Here is a 24,154-nt window from a genome sequence, read left to right on the forward strand (position 1 = left end):
CAGTCAGTTGAAATTTGACAAAGGAGCAAAAGACATACAGTGGAAGAAACATAGCCTTCAACTACTGGTGCTGGGAAAACTGGGTGGCCACATGCAGAAAACTAAAAGCGGACCCTAGCCTGTCACCATGCACTAACATCAACTCAAAATGGATTAAAGACCTTAATATCAACCTGAACTCTGAAACTACTGCAGGACAGAGTAGGAGAGACACTTGAACTAATAGGCACAGGAAGGAACTTCCTGAACAGAGTTCCAGAGTCACAACAAATTGGAGAGACTCGATAAATGGAACTACCTTAAAAAGTTTCTGAACAGATAAAGCAATAGCAACCAAACTAGAAAGACAGCCAAGTAATTGGGATAAAATATTTACCAGCAATATATCAGACAATGGTCTAATATCCATTATATACAGGGAACTCAAGAAACCCCTCACAAATCTCACAAACCAATCATGAAATGGGCAAGGGAGCTAAAAAGAGACTTCCCAGAAGAAGAGATAAAAATGGCAAAGAAACACATGAGGAAATGTTCATCATCTCTGGCTGTAAAGGAAATGCAAACAAAAACAACCCTGAGGTACCACCTGGTCAGAATGGCCCACATCCTAAATTCAGCCAACGGCAAATGCTGGAGGGGATGCGGAGAAAGAGGAACCCTACTTCATTGCTGGTGGGAATGTACATTAATACAAACATTTTGGAGAGCAGTCTGGAGGTTCCTCAGAAAGCTAAATATAGACCTCCCCTGTGACTCAGTCATACCACTCCTAGGCATCTACCGTGAACAACCGGAACCAGTATACAAAGACACATGCACCTCCATGTTCATTGCAGCACTGTTCACAATAGTCAGGATTTGGAAACAATCCAGATGCCCCACTACTAATGAGTGGATCCAAAAATTGAGATACCTATATACAATGGAATATTATACAGCCATTAGAAAGGACAAAATAATGGCATTTGCAGGGAAATAGGTGGAACTAGAGCAAATTATTGTGAGCAAGGTAAGCCAAGTACAAAGAGACAAATGGCACATGGTCTCCCTGATATGTGGATGCTAAAGCCAAAATGCAAGAAGATATGAAAAAATAAACAGGACTCAAGAAACAAAGGCTAGCCACTCATTTTGTCATATCATTACTAAATGACTCCATGTTCTTGACCATATATACGGTAGATATATGTGCACAACAGAGGGAAGTCAGGAGGAGGAACAGAATAAGTGGGAAATGGAACAACATACAACAAAGGGGCCCATCAGCTGCACTGGACATAGGAGAAAAAGAACTAAGCAACCCAAAGACAGTGATGGGAAGGGAGGATTGAGAGGCAAAGAGGGAACAGACTACACTAAGCAAAAGGAAAGAAGTGTAAACATCACCTGATGTGGAAGAAATAATTTGTATTGTCAAAGCTCATAGAATTCACTAACTGTGTAGACTATGAAAATGACAATTTTCCTTGTGTAGGTTAAAATGTGTTTGTGACTTTAACTATGCCTATTCCACAATGCTGTGAAATACGTGAAATTTATGTAATCACTTAAACTCAATTAAAAAAAAAATGAGAGAAGGGATGGGTTAGAAGTGATGGGTGAAATGTTGTCACACAGATGCCTTGTATTCATATAGTTTTGTAGAATGGGAACTTCTTTGTACAACTAGTTAAAGATAATAATTTTTAAAAATTTAAAAAATGTTGACAGTGAAAAAAAGTAGAATATACCCTGATCATGTTATATGATTACAGAACAAAATCATTTATATAATGTCATAAATATAAACAATTTCATGTGTCACTAAGAAAATATTTTCAACTAAAATATGTGACTATCACAATGACTTCCATTTATGGTAAAAATGTAGAAAATGTGCAATTAGCAAAAAGGAAATATCTGCTCCTTTATTAATGTTTAGCTGAACAATTGGGAAGAAGGCATTCAACTGGAGGATTAATTATTTCATTGATTGGCATTATGAATCTAACATTCACACACACACACACACACACACACACACACACACACACACACACACAAGCTGGGTATGAGGGTACATGACTGCAATCTTAACACTTAGATGACTGAGGCAGGAAGATCACAAGTCTTAGGCCAGTCTGGACTACATAGAGATCCTGGCAAAAAGAAAGGGGAAAAGTGGGTGGCAGAGGAAAGAAGATTGTCCTACAATTTCATCCAAGAAAAATTAGAAAATGAGTGAAAAATAACAATGATAAGAAGTGAATTTAAGTTACCATTTCACCATCAATTATTTAAATTCGTATGCAACCACTTCTTGACTTTTTGATAGTTAATTGGAGATAGGAGTCTCATGGACTTTCTTGCTCAGCCTGGCTTTGAACCATTCCATTACTCAGACTCCTGAGTAACTAGGATTATAGGTGTGAACCACCAGTGCTCATCTATTCTTCATGATAATGTATGTCATTAATAAGTTAATAGACATTCCTCCTTTTTCTAGATACAGTATATTGTTTACTTAGCCTCTCAAATTAATGTTAAAATGTTCATTTTCATCTCTCCATTTTAAAAATAACAATAAAAAGCAGCAAGTGATTAAAACATTTGGAAATATATTTTTCAGGTCTGTGCAACTTGACATGCTTGTCCATTCTCCTGCTGCACCACAACGAGTTGAGAGACATCAGTGCAACTGTGAAGGAGTTAACAGGAATGCCAAATCTGAGGAACCTAAGTATTAATTTTTAATTTTATTTTTTTGGGTCCAGTCGTGGGGCCTGAACTCTGGGCCTGGGCACTGTCCCTCAGCTCTTCAGCTCAAGGCTAGCGCTCTACCACTTGAGCCACAGCACCACTTCTGGCTTTTTTCTTTTTGCTTATGTGGTGCTGAGGAATCAAACCCCAGGCCTCAGGCATGCAAGGCAAGCGCTCTACCACTGAGCCACCTTCCCAGCCCCCTAATTTTTAATTTTATATGGTCATAAAAACAACAAATCAAAAATAACATGAGAGGTTTTTTTTTATACTTTTTTGAAGTTTGAGATTAGAGAAGGAATATTTATAACCAAATATTTAAGTATTTCTAAAACAACACTTAAAGTCTCTCTCTCTCTCTCTCCCTCTCTCTCTCTTCTTTCTCTTTCTTTCTCTCTCTGTAGTAATAATTTTGTTTTTTTTGTTTTGTGTTTTTTTTTGTCAGTTGTGGGACCTGAACTCTGGGCCTGGGCACTGTCCCTCACCTCTTCAGCTCGAGGTTAGCGCTCTACCACTTTGAGCTACAGCACCACTTCAGCTTTTTCTGCTTATGTGGTGCTGAGGAATCGAACCCAGTGCATGCAAGGCAATCGCTCTATCATTGAGCCACCTTCCCAGCCCAATGTGTAATGAGTTTTGAAAGCAGGGTTTTGTACTCATTAGGCAGCCACTCCTCTAGCCTTTTTTCCTTTAGATTATTGTCCAAATAATGTTTCTTGCTTTTTCCCCAGGCAATCCTTGAACAATGATCTGGATTCTTATCTAGATTATTTGTTGAGATTTTGGAGTCTTGCTAATTTTTTTCCCAGGCTGGCTTACAACCATGTCCTCCTATCTCCACCTCCCAAGTAGCTAAGACTACAGGTGTAAGCCATCATGGCTAACCCAGGTTTATTCTTTTATGAGACATGCTTTTGAAAGAACAGTGGACAGAAATAATTATTTGTGAGGTAATATTGCATGTCAAGTGAAAAATGACAAAAGAAACAAAAGATGTTTAAGGCTATGCTTTTGATCTTATCTCAAAAGTAAGTTTTAATACATAGTATGATGCTATGTATTTAAAATATCCTAAGTAGGCACATTTATAGAGACAGTAACAATGCTGACTTAATTATATGTAAGAAGATTTCTGTTTGTGGTCTATTGGATAAATGCCCAGAAGTGGGATTGCTGGGTCACAGGGAAGCTCTATGTTTAGTCTTTTGAGGAACCTCTATACCACTTTCCAGAGTGGCTAAGCAAGTTTACATTCCCACCAACATTGTAGTAACGTTCCCTTTTGACCACATCCCCTCCCGCATCTGTTTTTATTCGTTTTCTTGAAAATGGCCGTTGTAACTGGGGTGAGGTGGAATCTCAGTGTTGTTTTGATTTGCATTTCTTTTATGGCCTGAGATGTTGAGCATTTCTTCATGTGTCTATTGCCCATTCTTGCTTTTTTCTGAGAAGTCTCTCTTTAGCCTATAGCTCATTTATTAATTGAGTAGTTGTTTCTTCGACGGTTTATTTTTGAGGGGTTTAATCTTTTGAGCTTTAAGGATATTTTAGATATGAGGCTCTTGTGTGGTGCATACCTAGGAAAAATCTTCTCTCGATCTGTGGACTTTCTGCTTATCTTGCTAGCTATGTTATTTGCATGCAGAAACTCTTCAGTTTGATGCAATCTGACTTACCCAGTCTTTCTTTGATTTGTTATGATTCTTTACTTAGGAAGTTTTGATCTGAGCCTAGGAGCCCTAGTGTTTCCCTTACCCCTTTCTGTAAGATTTTCATGATAACTGGCCTTACATAAAAGCCACACTAAAGCTACCAGCACAACAATGTTTATTTGTAACATTGTTTACTATATCCAAGATATGGGATCAACCCAGATGTCCCTAAGTGGACAAATGGATCAAGAAAGTATGATATATATATATACATAATAGAATTCTATACTTCCATCAGAAAGTATGATATTGTATCATTCGTAAGGAAATGAAAAAGCAAAAACATATACTTAGACATGATAAATTATACAGGACACTAGACCTTCATGTAGTGAGACCAAAGGAGGATATTTTTAGGAAAAGCTCAATAGCTATGTGCATATGATCATATAAAACGATGTTTATTGAAATGTACTACAAGAAATCGAAAAAAGAGGTTTTATTGTTATTTTCTTTTTTGTTTCTCTTTTTGTTTTTTCTCCTTTGTCACTGTTTTTGCTTTCTGTACCTTTTGTCTTATATGTAAGTTATCTGTTTGGGGAGGGTGTGGGAGGAACACAGAAATGGTAGGAAAAAGGATGAACAAATGCAGCAGTGATACTCACTAGATACTATGATGAAATGAACTATACAAGTTGTGGGGAGAGTGTTGGGAGGGAAAACTGGGAGAAGGTGAGGGAAGGGGTAACACTGTTCAAAAAGTACTCATTACCTGAATTATGTAACAATAACCCCTGTGTACACTGCCTTTACAATAGCAATTTGAAAAAAGAAGATTGCTCTTCATTCAGTGCTGGGAAAATGAGATTGGGGGATGACATCTAAAGAGTAAGATGTGGGTGTTGCAAAATTAATCTCCAAGATAAGTTACACAGCTCAATGAGTATACTAAAAATATATGAATTAATAAAGTAAGCATATAAGTTTCCCGTTGAGTGAACAATGAACCACAGTCAGCAAGGAAGTAGTATTAGTACTGAAAAGTAATCTGTGTGGAATGAGTTAAAAATATACTGTCAATATGCTTATAACTTTGAAGGGTTAATAAATAGGCACACAACAGTACCATGGGCAAATGATTCAAGGTTTGCAATGGTTAAAGACCCTCAGGTCACTGAAGAGGTTTACAGACTATAGAGTTTAGAAACCTGGACATGTCAGAAAGAAAGTTTTCCTGTTCATATTCACTTTTCAGAATTCCCTGAGTCAGTGTGCTCAGTTTGTGTAAACTAGTGTTGATGGTGAAGATTCTGATGTCAGCTTATACAGAGCAACTAAAGCTTCCATAGATTTGTGACAACTGCTGTAAATGAGGAGAAATGACTCATGTGATTATTTAAATCCAAATATTAAAATCACACCAAGTTTATAGTAGTGTCATGATTATTTTGAAGGTATAAGTAAGTCCACTCATGATTAAGATTTTTCCACAGCTTCAGAGAGAGACTAGCAAAGCACTTACAAAAAACATTTCTTACCATTAATGTTGCTTTGAAGTTGCAACAGAAATAAAAACATTGGCTAAGTGCCAATGACTCATACCTATAATCCCCACTACTCAGGAGGCTGAGATCTGAGGATGGCAGTTCAAAGCCAGATAGGGCAGGAAAGTTTGTGAGACTCTTGTTTCTAACTTAACACCAAAAAGACAGAAATGTAGTTATGGCAGAGCATTAGCCTTGAGCAAAAGAAACTGAGAGACAATGATGAGGGTCTGAGTTCAATTCTCAGTACAGGCACATAGATAGATAGATGGATAGATACATACATACATACATACATACATACATAATATATACATAATACATAGATTGATAGATAATAAATTATATTATATATTCTATAAACAAGATAATTAAGGAGTTGTATGCTGTCTAGAAATTCTGCTAGTAAATACACTATAAAATTGTAAATATCTTATATAATAATCATTACAGAACATGTTTGAATGTTTTTCCTATTCAGAAAATGTTGCTTATATTCTTAAGACTTCCTAGCAACTTATTGATCTAATGAGGAATTAGTCCTTCTTCAACGATGGAAATGTGAAGCTCAGATTTAACCAAAGTACCAATGAATGTGAAATTTAAATTCATGCCTTGTTGCCTTCTAGCATTTATTCAGTCATTCAACAAATATTTATCATTTATTTGCCCATTTATGTAATAAATACTAGAACACATTCTTATTACACTCTACTAGACATCAGAATGTAAAGTTGAAGAAAAGTCCATCCTAGGCTTTTATGGGGTTTAGAATTTTATAACTCATTGCCTAAATATTTTCTAAATAGTTGAAGGCATTTGATATAAAACTACTTGAATAATCCACTACATGTGAAAATTCAATATTTAAGCAAATATATTCAGAGAACAGTAAGCAAGCTTGACCTCATAGTAATGAACAGTGCTATGCTCTACACCAAGATGCCCTGTCTAGACTAAGTACACGCTGAAATTCAATCCCTTCTCTACTTATCAAGGCTGTATGTGAGCACAAAATTGTGTCCAGACTGGGGGAGGGAATAGAATGTCCATGTCATTTTTTGAAGGCTAGCCTAGTAATAATTTATATTGTTACCTGCCATGACACTTAAAATGGCTTCTACTTAAAAACACAGTGAAGTAATAACTGTGATTATTTCAATGGAGAACCTTGTCGTAGGGCATCTTCAAAAAAAAAAAAAAAAAGAATAAAATGCTATGTCTAATAAAACAAACAAAAGGGCATTTTCAGAAAATTCTTAGTTACAAATAGTTTGAATCCAATATCTTATTTTGGTCAAAAATACGATATCAACATATTTTTATTAGACTGCTAGTAATATTTCTCCAAGCCTCATTTGCAATCCCAGATTCCACTTAGTTCATTAACTAAAATGAGAAACTATGTATTTGCAAGTGGTTCAAGTTTTGTCTTTTCAAGTTGGAAGCCATAGAAGAATCTGAAGCACTATTAATATTCCATTTCAATTACAAGTTCTTCAGAGGGTGAGAAAATAGCCTGGAGCCTAAACCTCTAATCCTTTTCAGCATTGCACCCTCCCCTGGCATTTACAAGGAGTACTGCCAAGTGACAGTCCTGGAGACACATGGCTGGGAGCTCCAGGGAGGCCTGACTGCAGCAGCAGAGTGTGAGGTCCTGGTGATGGAATTCCTCTCCTCCAGGGAGGGAGGGGCCTTCCTCTTCTCAGCAGGCCTACCTTTCTCCACTTTCTCTTTCCCCCTTCATTTTCCTCTTCTCAGCCTTCTCTAGACAATGTCGACTTTCACCTTCCACCCCTCCTCTCACCCCTAGGTAAGCACCAAAAAATAAAAATAAAATAAATAGAAAAATAACCTACTAGCTCATTCTCCAGCCCTTCAACCTTTATTCTCCTCAATTCTCTCTAGTTTTCTGTACTTCATTTAGTCCTGCTATTTGGAAATGGACTCTTTCTGCAATTCAGAATTGCTAACATCTACTGGCTAGTAGAGAATTCAGGAGTATGATTAGAAAAAGCATCCACTCTTTCAAGAGTCTCCAGGTTACCATTGCTACTGTGAAACGTTCTCAGGTCTTTGCCATCTGCAGTGGCTCTGTCCACTATGGACAACACAAAGACAGGCGTGAAGAAGGATCCTGGGAGACAGGGAGGGTCTGTGATCTCAACGGACTCTACTTACAGTGTCCTTCAAGGTGGGATTATGTCTTCCGAACAACAAAGCAAGCCACAAACAGCCAACTGGTGATTTAGTGTATTGAAGAAGAGAAAGTTCTAATCTTTCCACTCTGTTTAATTCCTGTCTTGTAAAACCAAAGGTGGTGTCCACATTTAGTAAGTGTATGTGTTGCGTGATGTCCACAGATTTTAGTTAAAATAAGATAGTGAGTCTCATCTAACTAACTTCAAACCAGAATCTTAAAGTCCAGGAGTCTGAGCAGTGGCCAGTGGTTCATTTCTGTTAGCCTGTCTACTCAGGAGGCTGTGAGCAAGGATCCAGAGGTTGGAAGCCGATCTGAGTAGAAAAGCCCACCAGACTTTTATCTCCTTAACCACCAGAAAGTAGGAAAAAAAGCTGAAGTTCAAGTGATAGAGTGCTAGCCTTGATTAGAAAAGCCTAACCAGGCACTGGTGACTCATGCCTATAATCCTAGCTACTCAGGAGGCTGAGATCTGAGGATCACGGTTCAAAGCCAGCCCAGGCAGGAAAGTCCATAAGACTCTCATCTCCAATAAACCACCAGAAAACTGGAAGTGGCGCTGTGGCTCAAGTGGTAGAGCGCTCGCCTTGAGCTGAAGAGCTGAGGGGCAGCGCCCAGGCACAGAGTTCAAACCCTACTACTGACCAAAAAAAAAAAAAAGAAAGAAAGAAAAAGAAAAAGAAGAGCTTAAGGACAGCACCTAGGCCCTAAGTTGAAGCCCACTATCACACACACACACACACACACACACACACACACACACACACACACACACACACACACACACGCACACACACCCCTAGGTGTCTGACTGTTGACCATGGATCTATACTTCTTTTCCCTGGGCTGTTCTATCTAAACTTTTACCTTTATCACACCCCCTCATCTGTTAAAAGTGGGCATTCTGATCTTTATTAGTTACATCAGTCCTTTCTTAATTTCATCGAAGACCTTAAAAACATTTGGATCCACTTAAATGATTACATTTTTAATTCTGTTTCAAAGTTTAAAAAGTTAACTAAAGCCAATTATTCAGATGACTGTAGCTTTTTTTTTCTTTCTGTTTCATTAAGAAATAGCTTCCCTCATGTGACTGTTGTAGCTCAAACTTGTGTAGTAGGGGGAGGGGTAGAGACATTTTGATATATTACTGAGTAAATGTAAATTGCTGAGACTCTGAATCCCAAATGAAGATCATCAAGACAGTGCTGGCGCCACTGAGGTGTACTCTAAGAGTAGCCTCGAGGCAAGGTGGTTTAAATAGTATTAAGCTACGGAAAGCGAAAGTGTAAGCAATTTTCCCCCATAGTTTCTGAAGGAATGCACCATACATCACGGAAGGCTTTCAAAACATTCAGACACAGGAAACTGGTTTCATATCTTAGAAATTTAATTTATGGTAATTTTAGAAGCATCCATCCAAAACTCATAAATTCAAAAATGTTAAATGCTTAAAACTTACAGCAGGAGGGAAAAAGAGTTGAAAATAAAGTTACTTCCTTCTAAAATTGAACAGGTGGGAATATGTGAAGAATAATGAAGATGAAATGCCTTTCAAATTATTTAGCTCAATTTATATACATTTTTCTTAATTATGGCAAGCAGAGGCTGGGTTGACAGCTCATGTTTCTGTCTTTCTGATTCTGCTTCGAGACTAATGGTCCGGCACCGGTGGCTCATGTCTGTAATCCTAGCTGCTTAAGAGGCTGAGATCTGAGGATTCAAAGCCAGCCTGGACAGGATCCTTGCAAGACTTATCTACAATTAACCTTCCCCTCCCCACCCCCCACACGATGAGACTAATGATGAAAACAATAAGCGCATGGGGTTTTTAGTCTGGAGATGTGGAAATCCATACGCTTGGTGTTTTGCTTAACTGAAATGAAAGCTTTAAATTTATAACTAAGGATTAAGAGGATGCCAAAAAAGAGAAAGGAAGAAGAGGCAGAAGAGAGGAGGAGCAGGAGCAGGAGGAACAGAGATGTTCTCCCAAGGGAATAGCAAGAGTGGATGTTATCAGAGGATGCAAAGGCAGACTGACTCCTCGTCAGTAATACAGACTACGGAAGAGTCAGCAGCTGTGACTTCCCAAGACAAAGCAGACTTTTTCATGGAAGTATTGATAACTTTTCTTCTTCCAAAGTTCTCATGAAAAACAATTATGTGATGCTTTTATATACTTGAAGAGTGTCCTTTAATTGCCCTGTCTCAAAGCACAATGCACAGTCCCTGTGAGTCTTTTTAACTAAGTCCTTATACTGGTAGAATATACATCCATTCATCTTCCCCATCCTCTAGTTACAATGATTGGCTCTCACTTTGTTCCTTCTCTCTTAAAAATCAAGTTCAAACCAAGCTGGCGGCTCATACCTTTAAACACAGCTACTCAAGAGGCTGAGTAGCTGAGGCTGAGGATCCTTGTTTATCTGCCCCAGACAAATCCAAGAGACCCTCATCTTCAAAAAACCACCAAAAAAAAAAAAACAAAACAAGAAGAGAGGTGTGGCTGGACTGGTAGAACACCAGCCTTTGGCAAAAAAGCTAAACAAGAATGCAAGGCCCTGAGGTCATACACCAGTGATGACATAAAAATATAAAATTCAAGCCATTTTTCTCACCTAAGAAAATTTGACATTTTTCTGCTTGAATTTCCCTAGCTATTCCAATACATACATATTTCTTTTCATTGATCTTTTTTTTTTGTTGCTCCTTGCTCTATATTTTCTGTATGCCTTTCTCTATTCTAATAACCCTTATTTGTTACGGTCCAAGTCTTCCATGGCTTAGCTTACATCCTTTTAATACTCTTATTTTCTACAAGGAATTACTATATATTTTCATTAGCCAAAAAAGTTTGTATTTATGCAAAAAATCAATGTGTTTTATTCTCTACACAGATAACATTTTTTAAAAAATTCAATAATCTGTTTTCTTTAAGCAGATTCCCTTCCCCCTCCCATGTAGGTTTTGCAAACTCTGTATCATAAATAGTAATCCATTTGGGGGGAGGGAGTACTAACCTTTTATATTTATCATGTCTTTTAAAACTTCTCTGTATTTTATGAATATAATCTACAGCAGAACTCGACATCTATTATGGGAACAGCTCAACAGAGGTTGAGCAATGCTGTTTGTTCAGTAGCTGGAGCTCTTTCTGCTACTGCCATCTAGTGGTGCTCCACACTGTGTACAATTTTCAGAAGTATTTTCTTAGAAATTAAATGGGAGCAGAATCCAAATATCCAAGAGATGTCCCAAACTGTAAAGCATAACGAACTTTATTTCACACTGTATTGAAATACTGTTTGTGTTATCTAAAGATGATCGAACAAAATATTTGAAAATAAAACTCGCTAGTTAAAGATATGTTAAAATATACCTACACACTGAGTCCTGAATTAATAAATGTACTCCTCCTCTACCAGTGGCTGTATCAGAGTCAGGTTCCTAGAATCCCAGCCATGTGTCAGGCTAGTAGCAGAAGACCTACCACATTCAGGGTCTATCTGTGTCCATCAGGACCTTTGAGACTGGAAGAAGAGTTCCCAGACAGATCTAAGAGCAAATTTCCTTAACAAATTCTCTATAGTCACTTAAGTTTTCTTCATTTGTGGAAGATTAGTCAGTGAGTCAGCACCTAGTACAATTCCTAGTAGTTAACAGTACTTGGTAATCTTTGTTGAATGAATGGATTTAACAGATAGTAAAATGAAGTGTTGCTCCAAAGAAGAGTCTAATGAGGCCATTGGCTTTGATATAAGCATAGCATTGTGTGTTGTAAATGAATCCTTAAACTGTCCATGAATCCTGCAATTTCTCCTATTTCATCAGGAAATAAAGGAAGCTAATTTTGAAATCTGACATCTTTATTTTGGATTCTTCTTTTGTAGCTCTTTACCAAAACCCTTTGTGCCAATATAACCTGTACCGTTTATACATCATCTACCATCTTCCGGGAGTCAAGCTGCTGGACCGAAATCGTAAGATCTCCTTCCTCCTTGCAGAGAAAATACTTGATAAGCCTTGTCATGAATCAGTGGTTTTAAGATGCAGGGGGGAAAAAAAGTCTGAAAATTTGTCTTTGTCAAAGAATGCTGCTGAATAATCATAAATGGAAGTTTTGAATGAGTTAATTTTCCTTTTTTTCTCTCTCTCTCTCTCTGAACTTGAAGCTAGTTTAGAAGTCTACTTGTCTGCCACTTCACAGAAAGGTCATTGAGCTGAGAGTGACAAACATCTCCTTATGGTACTGCCTCGACATTCACATGCTGAATGCATCATCATTGATCCTGTGCATACCACACACTTAACTCGAAAGTCAGAGCACTGATCTCACTCTCTTAAGGACTTTACTTTCTTCGGAATCCATATGTGTTCAGTCCCGATGTCACACCATTTTTTTAATTTTAATTTTATTTTATTGTAAAGTTGATGTAGAGAGGTTTACAGTTCCATAAGTGAGGTAATGAGTACATTTCTTTTTGAACACTGTTACCCCCTCCCTTGTTTTTCTCCCACTTTCCCTCCCCAACCCCGTTCCCTCCCCCCAAGTTGTAAAGTTCATTTCCAACCTAGTGTCTTGTTAATATCGCTGTGGCATTGGTTTACTCTTTGTCCTTATTTCACCATTTTGTTATTCCTCTTCCCTTCCTCAAATTAGATAAATGTATAATATATACAAGACACAGAATCAAACACAGTGACAACAGGGGATAAACTAAAGGGGGGAAAAGAAAGAACTGCTTACAGTACATCAAAACCACCAACATCAACAACAACCACAAACCTTCTTTTTTCCATATCTTGGAGTTCATTCCTATTAGCATCATTTTGTATGGTTATATGTACATAGCTATTGAGATATTGTGATACGTTGCCAGGACAGTCCTAAACATATACTAATTATTACAAATGAGGAAAACCATGGAGCCTATGTTTCTTTGGGTCTGACTTACTTCACTTAATATGATTTTTTCCAAGTCTTTCCATCTCCTTACAAATGGGGTGATGTCATTCTTTCTGATGGAAACAGAATTCTGCTGCCATACCATTTTAATAAATATACTAACATGTTTGCTTTATATAAGCCCCATACACCCAGTCAACCTTAGTGCCTCTGTTTTACAGCTCTGTGGTCTACCTTACCCTTTCCTTCTTTATTTCTCACCTAACTTTCTAGTTCTACAAAATATTCTTCACAATTTGTTACTGACTCACTTCTTTGTGTTAGGATATATCTAAAACTCAGGGTTAGGTCTCTTCTTTCCCATAACATTGAAGAAATTTGGGAATACTCCAGGCTCAGTGACCCAGGGAGACACCACCTGTCCTGCTGTGTTAGAAAGCATCTGCAGACAGTTGACTGCAGGGTTGAGCTCTGCCTGGTGATGTGAAGGGTGGACCAATATATCCTGGCTGCTGATGGGATTGGGGAGCTAATTGGGGCTGCCCTTTATGAATCTATTTTGACAAGATGTTCCTACACCACATAGACAACTGTTTGATTGTATTTGGAATCACTCTGCGTATCCATTTGCAATCCTAGGCGTTAATGTTCTTTCCTGTATTTACCAGAAGTTACAGAAAAAGAAAGAAGATCAATGATTACCATTTTTGACCACAAAAAAGCTCATATCATTCAATCAATCACATTTGGAAAAAAAGTAGATGCCTCATGGAACCCCAAATTACCATTACGTCAAAAACTGGTCCGCAGGCTACCATCAGGTATGTTGAACAAAAAATAAATCAAGAATAAAAAACTCCTTAAACTTTTAGAGAACTTGTTAAAAGAATATAGTAACTCTAGTTTAAAATAAATACTTACGTAGTACAATAATACCTAATAAGTCTCTAATATTGTGCTTGATAATTTAATTACTGTATATATATATATGCTTCATAATTGTATTAGTCTAGATAAAGTGAATGTTTGTTATTTATAGTCATACATCCTAAATTTAATAAATAAAATAAATAAATAAAAATTAATAAATTTAATATAAAACTTTGATGGCCTTTCCTTAGTATCTAGCAGAGTATAAAAGGATCAACCTATAAGACAGAGCTATTAATATTACTACCAGGAAAATAGTTCCTTATATTATGGTGATAAATTTTTGATGATATAGAAAACAATATTAAAAAGAGATGAAGATCATTTACAATTTCACCACCCTGAAATAAGCACTCAGTATTTTGGCTCTGGTCCTATACAATATCATTTAATGCAAATGCAACTTATTTTCATAATGTTTCCTTAGTTAGAATTTAATTTCTTAGATGCAACAGAAATTCAAACAAAGCAGCTATGGAAGCACACACCCATGTGTAATGTTAGCCTTCAAGAGGCAGACAGGAGAATCCTAAGTTCTAGGCTGCATGAGATCTTGTCTCAAAAGAAAAAAAAGAGCCAGGCATTAGTGGCTCAGGCCTGTACTCCCAGCTACTCAGGAGGCTGAGATCTGAGGATCATGATTCAAAGCCAGCCCAGGCAGGAAAGTCTGTGAGATTCATCTCCAATTAACCATCAGAAAACTGGAAGTGGCACTGTGGCTCAAGTGGTAGAGACTAGCCTTTAACTGAAGAGCTGAGGGATAGTGCCCAGGCCCAGAGTTCAAGCCCCACAACTGCCAAAAAAAGAAGGAAGAAGAAGAAGAAGGAGGAGGAGGAGGAAAAGGAGGAGGAAGAGGAGGAGGAGGAGGAGGAAGGAAAAAAGAAATAAAAACAAATGGGTTTATTTTTCCCTCCTAGCAAAGTGTTTTAATGCTCTTGCCTGTGAGGGGCAGAGTATACAGAGTTAGTGTGAAGTTCCATGATATCATCAGTGTTCAAGAATACATCTTTTTTTTGCCACTTTTTTTAGTGTGCTTTATGGTTATGAGGTGGCACTACATCACCAAACATCACATCTCTATACCAAGAAGAAAGAAGAGATGAAAATGGTACAAAAAAGTAAAACATAAACCTTTTCCTAATGATACTTTGCTAAATAGATGACATACATTCAAAAGAAGCTAAATGTGGATTTTCTAGAAAAACTATTAAATCAGAAAATAATTTTGAAAAAAATACCTAGAATGTAATGCAAAGAAAAAAGAGATAAATTATATTAATTAGATGTTGAGACAAGGAGATGTTAGAAAAGCTGTAAGTTAGATGGTGTTTCTGAAGGAGAGAGAGAGAACAGAAGTAATATTTGAAATGATAATGACTGAATATTTTCTAAAACTGATAAATTATACGAATCCTTAGATTTGTGAGACATAATAAATCCAAAGACATAAAAGACACATAACTAAAAAATATTGGAGGAGGGAAGGGATAGTAGGAGATATAGGAGGAGGTAACAATGTTTAACAAAAAATGTATTCATTACCATACTCATGTAACTGTAACCCCTCTGTACAGAATCTTTACAATAAAACTACATTTAAAAAAATACATACACCAAGGGCAAAGTGGTTTTAAGGCAGTAGCAGTCATAGGAAAGGAGAAGTCAATTGCTTAACAGAAGAATAAGATTCCTTGCTGCAATTATGACAGTGGAAAGGAAGTAGTGTAATGCCTTTAAAATGCTTGAAGAGAGCTGGGCACTGGTGGCTCATGCCTATATTCCTAGCTACTTGGGGTGGGGTAGAGGGCAGTTTGAGATCTGGAGAATTGAGATTAAAGCCACCCTTGGCAGAAAAAGGAGACACCATTTTCACTTAATTAGCAAAGCCATACTGAAGGCATAGTTCAAATGGTAAAGAGTCAGCTGTGAATAAGAAAACCAAGTGAGAGCAAGAGGCATTGAGTTCAAGTCATGGGTACCAGCACACACACACACACACACACACACACACACACACACACACACACACACACACACACACACAGCTGAGGAAAAGTAGCAACCAACCAAGAATTCCATAACCAACTATGTTATTAATCAACAATGAGCAGAAAGGATAAAGAAAAACAAGGCCACATTGAGACTATTTCCTCAATTTCTGTGTGTGTGTGTGAAAATTCCATAAGTGAAAGAATACTAAAGTAAATGCCTATATGTGCCTAAGCTTTTGAACAACTCATATTCTGCCACATTCTCCAGCCTCCAGCTAGGAGCCTCTGCTTCCTTCCTCGTGGAGAAAGGACCGCCTCCTCCGGGACTGCTCCTCACGCTCATTGGTTATCTCACTGCACAGGAAATGGATGTGGGGTGGAACCACTGAAGTGTTTCTGGAGTAGACTTCACAACAATTCATTCTTAACTTAATCTGCAGGCTCAAAACTAAGGACAATCCACTGCAGAGCTACAACGCCACTATCAAAGAGAAGGGAAACAAAGAAATAATCTGTGTAATTTAACAGATAATCCATGTGTATATTTTCCCAATTTTTCCAAGAAGACCTCAACAGTTGCCCTTTGAAGCCAAATCCAGTATGACTGACAAATGCTGTTCCCTGCGGCTTTAGGGCTAAGCCAAGTCATACAGTGGAACGCCGGGACTTTTAGGATTGCTTCCTTAGCCTTGTCTCTTGGTCTCTTCTCTTTCATATGAACTAGTACTGAAGGACAGGCCATGGGTATGGAAGAGCAATGTGGAGAACAGTGGGTGAATCTCGGTGGTTCCCCAAAGAGCAGCAGCCCCAGGAACTCAGTAAAAACGAAAACTCTTCCCTCATTTCCTAAATTATACTCTCAAGCACCCAGCTGCTATTCTGTTTGGGGTTTTGTTTATATGCTACTGGGGATCGAACAACTCAGGGCTTCCTACATGATAGGCAAATGCTGTACCACTTGAGCTATTCTTCCAGATCTGTTGTTTGTAGTTTAATTTTGAGATAAGATCAAACTAACTTTTGGCCTCGAATCCAAGATCCTCCTGCTTCCATCCATCTCCCATGTAGTTTGGACTACAGATATGTACCTTCACACTCAACCTAGTTCAGTTATGGTTTAATAAGTCCTGGTAGAGACCAGTCCACATAAAGAGACTTTCCTATATTTAAATACCAGCCCTATGGATAATAAAAAAATTTTAGTGTAGTCCTTAGTTTTCTTCAGTTTTCTGATTTAAAATGCGGTTCTTATCTTCCTTTGGCTGCTGTGATGTTAAATCCAAAAAACTAGATCTGACACACCTAACAAGTGTTCACTCAGCTGAACTGTTTCTGTGTACCAGCCATGTTCTTGGTTTTCTTTCTGCTTTACATGAGAGATGATGGCTGAAACTGCATATCAGTGGATTGGTGGGAACAAGTTATACCAACCTAGGGAAAGAATCTTTGGAAGAGGAGCTTCCCCCTTAGAGATCTAATGTGCAACAGTAACAAGATACCCAGATAACCTCCTCTGTCCTCCAAGGCTATCATTAGCATAGGGGGAAGGAAAGGCCTGGCCACAACCATTGCAGCTTTACATTGTTTCTACTGTGCTTGATGCTAGAATAATTAGTGTCCTTTTTTATTCTTTGTATTGTGTTTCCTCTGAACAACCAAATGAAAACCAGAAAACAAAGAACACAAGGAGTATTTTATTGCATTCGTTTGCTTCTGAATTTATGTTCTTTTTTATGATTTTTTTTTCCCAAAGGGTGTACAAAGCTGGGCTGGGAAGGTGGCTCAGTGGTAAAGCGCTTGCCTTGCATGCTTGAGGCCCTGGGTTCAATTCCTCAGCACCACATAAGCAAAAAAAAAAAAATGCTGGAAGTGGCGCTGTGGCTCAAGTGGTAGAGCGCTAGCCTTGAGCTGAAGAGCTGAGGGGTAGCGCCCAGGCTCAGAGTTCAGGCCCATGACCGGACCCCAAAAAAGGGGGGGGGATACAATTCTAAGAGTGCTCAAAATGGGAGCATTCACTATTCATGTCCTTCATCGATGAGAACAAGAATTGGCTCAACTTTCTTGGAAGACCAAGTGGCAATACATGTTGACATGTAACATGTGTAACTGGACTTGAAATCTCACCTATAGAAATTCCTGCACACATGAAGGCTGTTTACTGCAATGTTTCTTGTAATATAAATTGGGCAGATATAATTTGGATGGTTGCTCATAAGCAAATATTCTATTATGGCACATTGGTATAAACTAATGATCCTGTTATAGAATTATTCCATGATATATTTGGAATATTTAAAATACACTGCAGAGTAATATACAACAAAATTAGAATTTTATCAGCAAAGCAATTTATACATACATATGTGGGTGAATGCCCATGTATACAGACATAGTCTGGAATAACTCTAAGTATTTTTTTTTTTAAATGTTAGAGATTGAACACAAGGCTTTATAAGGATGAACTCTGGCCCCAAACCCCACCCTCAGTGCTTCATAGTGATACTTTTGTTTAGAAGCATTGAGAAGGTGAAAGAGATATTTCACTTTTTTGTTGTTGTTGTTGGGCATAGGGCCTGAACTCTGGGCCTGGGCGCTGTCTCTCACCTCTTCAGTTCAAGGCTAGCGCTCTACCACTTGAGCCACAGCACCACTTTCAGCCTTTTCTGGTTATGTGATGCTGAGGAATCGAACCCAGCGCCTCATGCATGCAAGGCAAGCCCTTTACCACTGAGCCATCTTCCCAGCCCCAATATTCCACTTTTTAAGCCATGTTTTCTTCACTATATTTGTTGCAAGAAGAAAGTATTCTTTCTGTGATCATTCCTTTGTAGAAGAAAGCATAGGGAAATCCTGTGATTTACAACACTACAGATAAACCTGAAGAATATTATGTGGAATGAAATAAGCCAGACACCAAAAGCAAAATACTGCATAAAATCACATGCATATGAAATCTAATATGTCAAACTCAAAGAAGCACAGAACAGAATGATAGCTGCAGCCAAGGAAAATATGGGGAGATGTTTGCCAATGAGACAGTTTCAATTATGCAAGACAACTACATTCTGGAGATATAATGTAATGTGACTGTACATAATAATACTACATACTTGAAATTTGCTAAAAGAGTAGAACTTAAATGTGTTCACCATATAAACACACACATACACACAAGTAGCTATGTCAACTGATGAATATGTGAATAAGCTGTGATTGTTTTCTGTATAATTATATTTTCTATATTGTAGAGTATCATATAGTTGTATAGTATAATATAGCTGTACATCTTAGATATGTATAATTCCAATTTTTTATTTCTCAATATTATCAGGGGAAATGTCAAAAAAATAGGGACTGGGGAGAACCAAAAGGCACAGGAGCCACTTGTGAAAAAACAAGTCTGTTTCTCAAGGCAGTGGTGGATGCAGGCTCTGTCTCTTGTGGACTGACTGGCAAGAGCTCATACCGTGGGCTTTAGAGACTCAACAGGTGCTGGAAAGTTCCATCTCTAGCCTAGCACTAATCCTTCTAGAGAGAAAGAAACAAAGCAACGACATTCTGGAAGGTACTGCAAAAGCTTTGAGGTCTTGTCCTTGAGCTCTAAAGCTAGAGGAGATAGGGATTCTTATGAGCTGGGATTTGTTTATTTTCTTTCTTTGAAGTCAATGCCAAGAATCCAGATGAGTAAAATGGCCCTTACATATTTCTCTTCATTTTGGAACACTCATCCATTTAGAGGTGAATGTGATTGTGAGAAGAAAAAAAAAGAGATTCACTTCTGCAATATGAATGTCAATATCTTAATTAGAAAATTCCCACTTGGAGCTGATTAGCAACTAAACTGATTTAAGCATCCTGTTCTTAAACCCTGCTCTCGATTTGTCTTGTTTTAAAGAATTTGTTCTCAAACAAAAGACAACACCCCCCCCTTTCTAAGAGAAATTTTCAGTTTCAAGCCATTTCTGATCAATTACTTGAAATCACGAGGTTAGTCTTCTAGTTATAGCATCACTCCATTGTTTTCCAATGCTAAATAAACATTTGAAAAATCACTAATTGAAGTTTTTTTTTCTTTTTTAGATTTTGCATTTGGGGATAGTGTAGACAAGTAAGTTTTCTTTAAATAATTTTTTTACTTTTGTCATATTAATTTACAATTATCTTGTCTCTAAATTATCCTTATTTCTTAAAATAGATTTTTCTAAAACAAATTTTGATGAGTTAAAATGACTATCTTCTTCACTAGACAGAAAATGGCTATTTTTCTATGATAAACAAGTTCCTGCTATTTACTCATAGTGGATATATTTAGGTTTTTAATAACCTTGTATAAGTAAAAAGGTGATTTCATGCATAAAACATTAAAACGTATTAAGAATTATTTGTTATTCCAAATGAGGAACTTTCCTTATTTACTTTTTCTCTAAATATGCTCAGTGGAAGCAATTATCATGAAGATTAGCATTTCACACTTCCTAGAATTTACATTTTCAAAAGTAAACACTTCATTAATTCTGTGGAAGATATTTCAAATTTGTGAATACTGATGAGCTTTTAAATTACTGTTGTTTGCATTTAAAAGTCTTTTCATTGGATTCAGGGTTGAAAAATATTATTCGCAAAATATGTCCAGATACTCTATTTTAAAAACAACAACCCATATATACAATAAAAATATTGCTTAGCTAGAACATCATTTGGTATTGAAGCCAACCTGGACAGAAAAGTCTTAAAGATTCCATAACCAGAAAAAAATCCAGGCTGGAGGCATGGTTCAAATGGTGTGCACCATAATGTGAAGCCCTGAGTTCAAGCCTTACTGCTGCCACACAAAAAAGGAAGTCATTTGGTAGTAAAGCCTACACATTATTTGTGAGTGGCACTGTACTATACTTAATACAGAAAAATTCAGGGCTGGTATATAACTCAGGTAGAGCACTTGGCCTAGCATGAACAACGCCCTGAGTTCAACACCAAGCATTATAAAAACAAAACAAAAAAATTCACTTTGGTCAAATTCATTTTTTTCTCACATAATTGCTACCTGTACAGGACTGTGTTTGATGATCCAGAAGATGCTGTGTTTGTAAGGTCCATGAAGAGATCAATAATGGCTATTTCCTCCATGAACTGGGAGACTGTTCCAACACGAGAGGAAAAATACTTTCAAGAGGAAGGCACAGAACCTGCTAAAATGTTCACTCTTACTCTGAGATAACCCAGCAATTCCAGAAATCCTCAGAGTGCTCAATCTCACCTTAAGCTTCCTGGTAACATAACGCATTATATATTTACTCTGATTTCAAACTTCTAAATGTAAACAGAAACACCAAGAGTGAAAATCAATGCCCACACTGTAACATTTCTTAAGAACAAGATGGAAAATTGGATCATTGAGATGAGGTGAGAATTATACTCATCTTCACATCAAATTGTACATATTAAACCAGTTTTCCTTTGTTCTCCAATATTTGCAAAGTTTCCTACTATTTGTTAGATTTTAATCTATAATTTAATCTATAATTTGCTACTCTCTGACAATAATAAATTATGAAACAAGCTATTTATACCCATAGGCATGATTTATTTTAAAATCAACACAAGAAAATGTGAAAAAGAGCAAGACCTTCAGATAACCAAATCCAAGCTCTCTGTAAACACATGTACTAAAACTTACAGGCTTGTGTCCCTCTCTAAACAATAGTTACAGTTTTTTGAAAGGATGTGGCCTTTGAAAGGCCAGTGAGAGGGTAAAAGTCAGCCTTTTAGGGTGGAATATGGCACCCAGTTTTACAAGAACTACATAGACAGTAGATTTAGCCAGTATTTAATCACAAATTTTAAGAAGTGCTTTGCTTAAAGCATGTGCTAAGAGAGCCCTAGTTCCTGTTCCGGTTCCTTCGAAGGATGTGACATTTCTGAAGGAAGGTAAAAATACTCTCTACAAATGTAGAGAGAATCTCTCTGCAGGAACCACGTAAAGTTCAAACTTCTCAGACTAGTTCCTATATAAAACAACACTTGGCTGAACTACAGCAAAGACTGTTTAGCATACAGTTTTTCTTCAATTTATCAGATCTGGATAAGTAGAACTTCACTATAATAAATGCTATTTATATGTACTTTATTCACAGATAAGTTAGGATTTTTTTAAGCCTATTTCTGTAGCCATAAAAATTTTCTTTCTCTTTCACACCTGTGCTGTTGGTCCCTAGAGCCTACATTTCTTCTGTATGCGGATTCATTTTTCTTTCAGGCAAACTGCCGAGGAGTCAGTCTCAGAAAGAGAATGGAAATGGTTTTGTTGTATTCTGAAAGAAAAATTGCTCTATAGGAATAGCCGTTCGATTGCAAATCAGAAGCCAATAGGAAATCAGGGCATGGTAGACAGAGCTTTGCCCTCCCACTGTGGAGCCATGCAGGTAGTCTCACGGAGCAATGAAGATGTGTTCATGGGAGCCATCCAGCTGCTGGCCAGCAGGAGGACCAATCATGCTGGCAAAGGCTACAGTTACGGTTGCATGGCCTTTACTCCTCAGATAGCTGAGGACCTGCAGGGACCTCCACTCGCCCTTCGTCCCTTCCTGGAGCTTCTTTCTCCCCTTCCACAGAATCTTTAGGATTGGAATCCTCTTGGGAGATACCCGTTTCAGCCTCTGCTTGTTCTTCATTAACACAATTAGAATTGACATCGAGTTTGCCATCTAAGGAAAAAAAAAATTGTCAGATACTCACAAAGCTTTACATATATTAACTTATCTTTATTATATCACCATTGTTTTCCAAAGGAAAACCTGAAAAGAGGCATAGGTTACACAGCTCTATGCCCACAAAACCAGAAGAATCAGAACTGAACTCAGCCTCTAGTCCCACAGCCAGGTCCCTCCACCAGGATTATTGTTGGGGACGTGACAAGTACAGTTTTCCATTTCTTTAGCCTGACACTTTGGTTAGGTGATTACCTTTCAGGAGCCCATTTTACATTTGTGAAGAAGAAAGTGTTTGTCACATTTAGAATACTTTGAGACACATGGGTGATGTTTAACATCTGGTGTTCCCACTCTATTGGGAATCCTACTCTCTCATGATGTCACACATGAATAGCTAGCACATAATAATGTTTGCCTTAGAAAACAGAAAGCAAAGCTATGCTCATAGTATCAAATGTTTTAATTTTGCATAATCATTCATTCACACCAAGAGTGTTTCTCTCAATCAAGTGATAAAAAGAACGTGGTCCCTTCATGGGTGGAGATAGAGGAGGCAATTTTTCAAACTACAAACTCTCTCCAAAGATTCAGGATGTATTCTCTGGGATAAGGCACAGATCTAGGAGTAGTCATCTCCAGTGTGAGTCACTGCTGAATCAAGTCACTGTTTCTGAAGAAAATAATTCATCTCGAGAGAGAAAGAGCAAAAAATAATGTGGAACTTACTGCTTTAATGATTGAAGAAATTTGTATAGGTCTGCAATTTGTAATTTATAAATACATCTGGTAATTGAATCAATAGTATAAAAATTTGGGAATTTTTAACCAGGTGTTAGTAGATCACACCTATAATCCTAGCTGTTCAGGAGGCTGAGATCCGAGAATCACTGTTTGAAGCCAGCCCAGGCAGGAAAGCCCTGTGAGACTCTTATCTCTAATTAATCACAGAAAAAGCCAGACGTGGCCCTGTGGCTCAAAGTGGTAGAGCACTAGCCCTGAGTAGAAAGGAGCTCTAGGATAATGCTCAGGTCCACAGTTCAAGCCCCAGGACAAGCAAAAAAATAAAAAATAGTGATAATAGAATTTTTTATTTTGTTCATTTATTTATTGTCAGTTGTGGAGCTTGAACTCTGGGCCTGGGTGCTGTCCCTCAGCTCTTCAGCTCAAAGCTAGTGCTCTACCACTTGAGCCACAGCACCACTTCTGGCTTTTTCTGCTTATATGGTGCTGAGGAATAGAACCCAGGGCCTCATGCATGCAAGGCAAGCATTCTACCACTGAACCACCTTCCCAGCCCAAGAAATTTTTACACATATATTCTACAGAATATTGAAGTCTTCTGATAACCATTTGAGAAAAGTATTTCCTTGTTCAAAGATGTTAAATTCTTTCTAAATGGAGTATGTGATTGCCCATTATTCCAGGGTAGTCACTCGAGGTAGTGAAGTTGTGGATTAATCCACATTTCTTAGAATTTTA

General features: G+C 37.6%; 2 protein-coding genes across 2 annotated transcripts in view; one reads left to right on the forward strand and one right to left on the reverse strand.

Moving 5' to 3' along the window:
* Positions 1-21,216, forward strand: part of Lrrc72 (leucine rich repeat containing 72) — a 52,871-nt gene extending 31,655 nt beyond the window's left edge. The window contains exons 5-9 of the mRNA XM_042695832.1: positions 2,612-2,722; positions 12,029-12,118; positions 13,713-13,865; positions 20,046-20,073; positions 21,018-21,216. Coding sequence (XP_042551766.1) covers positions 2,612-2,722; positions 12,029-12,118; positions 13,713-13,865; positions 20,046-20,073; positions 21,018-21,183 — 548 coding nt within the window. The 3' untranslated portion in view covers positions 21,184-21,216. The remainder of the gene's footprint in view (positions 1-2,611; positions 2,723-12,028; positions 12,119-13,712; positions 13,866-20,045; positions 20,074-21,017) is intronic.
* A 241-nt stretch (positions 21,217-21,457) lies between these two features.
* The window catches only part of Ankmy2 (ankyrin repeat and MYND domain containing 2), a 28,983-nt gene continuing 26,286 nt past the window's right edge, over positions 21,458-24,154 (reverse strand). Inside the window, exon 10 of the mRNA XM_042695817.1 lies at positions 21,458-22,669. Within this exon, the coding sequence (XP_042551751.1) occupies positions 22,494-22,669 (176 nt within the window). The 3' untranslated portion in view covers positions 21,458-22,493. The remainder of the gene's footprint in view (positions 22,670-24,154) is intronic.

This window comes from Dipodomys spectabilis, unplaced genomic scaffold, assembly GCF_019054845.1.
Source record: "Dipodomys spectabilis isolate Male_0828 unplaced genomic scaffold, ASM1905484v1 ptg000190l, whole genome shotgun sequence".
NCBI classification, from domain to species: domain Eukaryota; kingdom Metazoa; phylum Chordata; class Mammalia; order Rodentia; family Heteromyidae; genus Dipodomys; species Dipodomys spectabilis.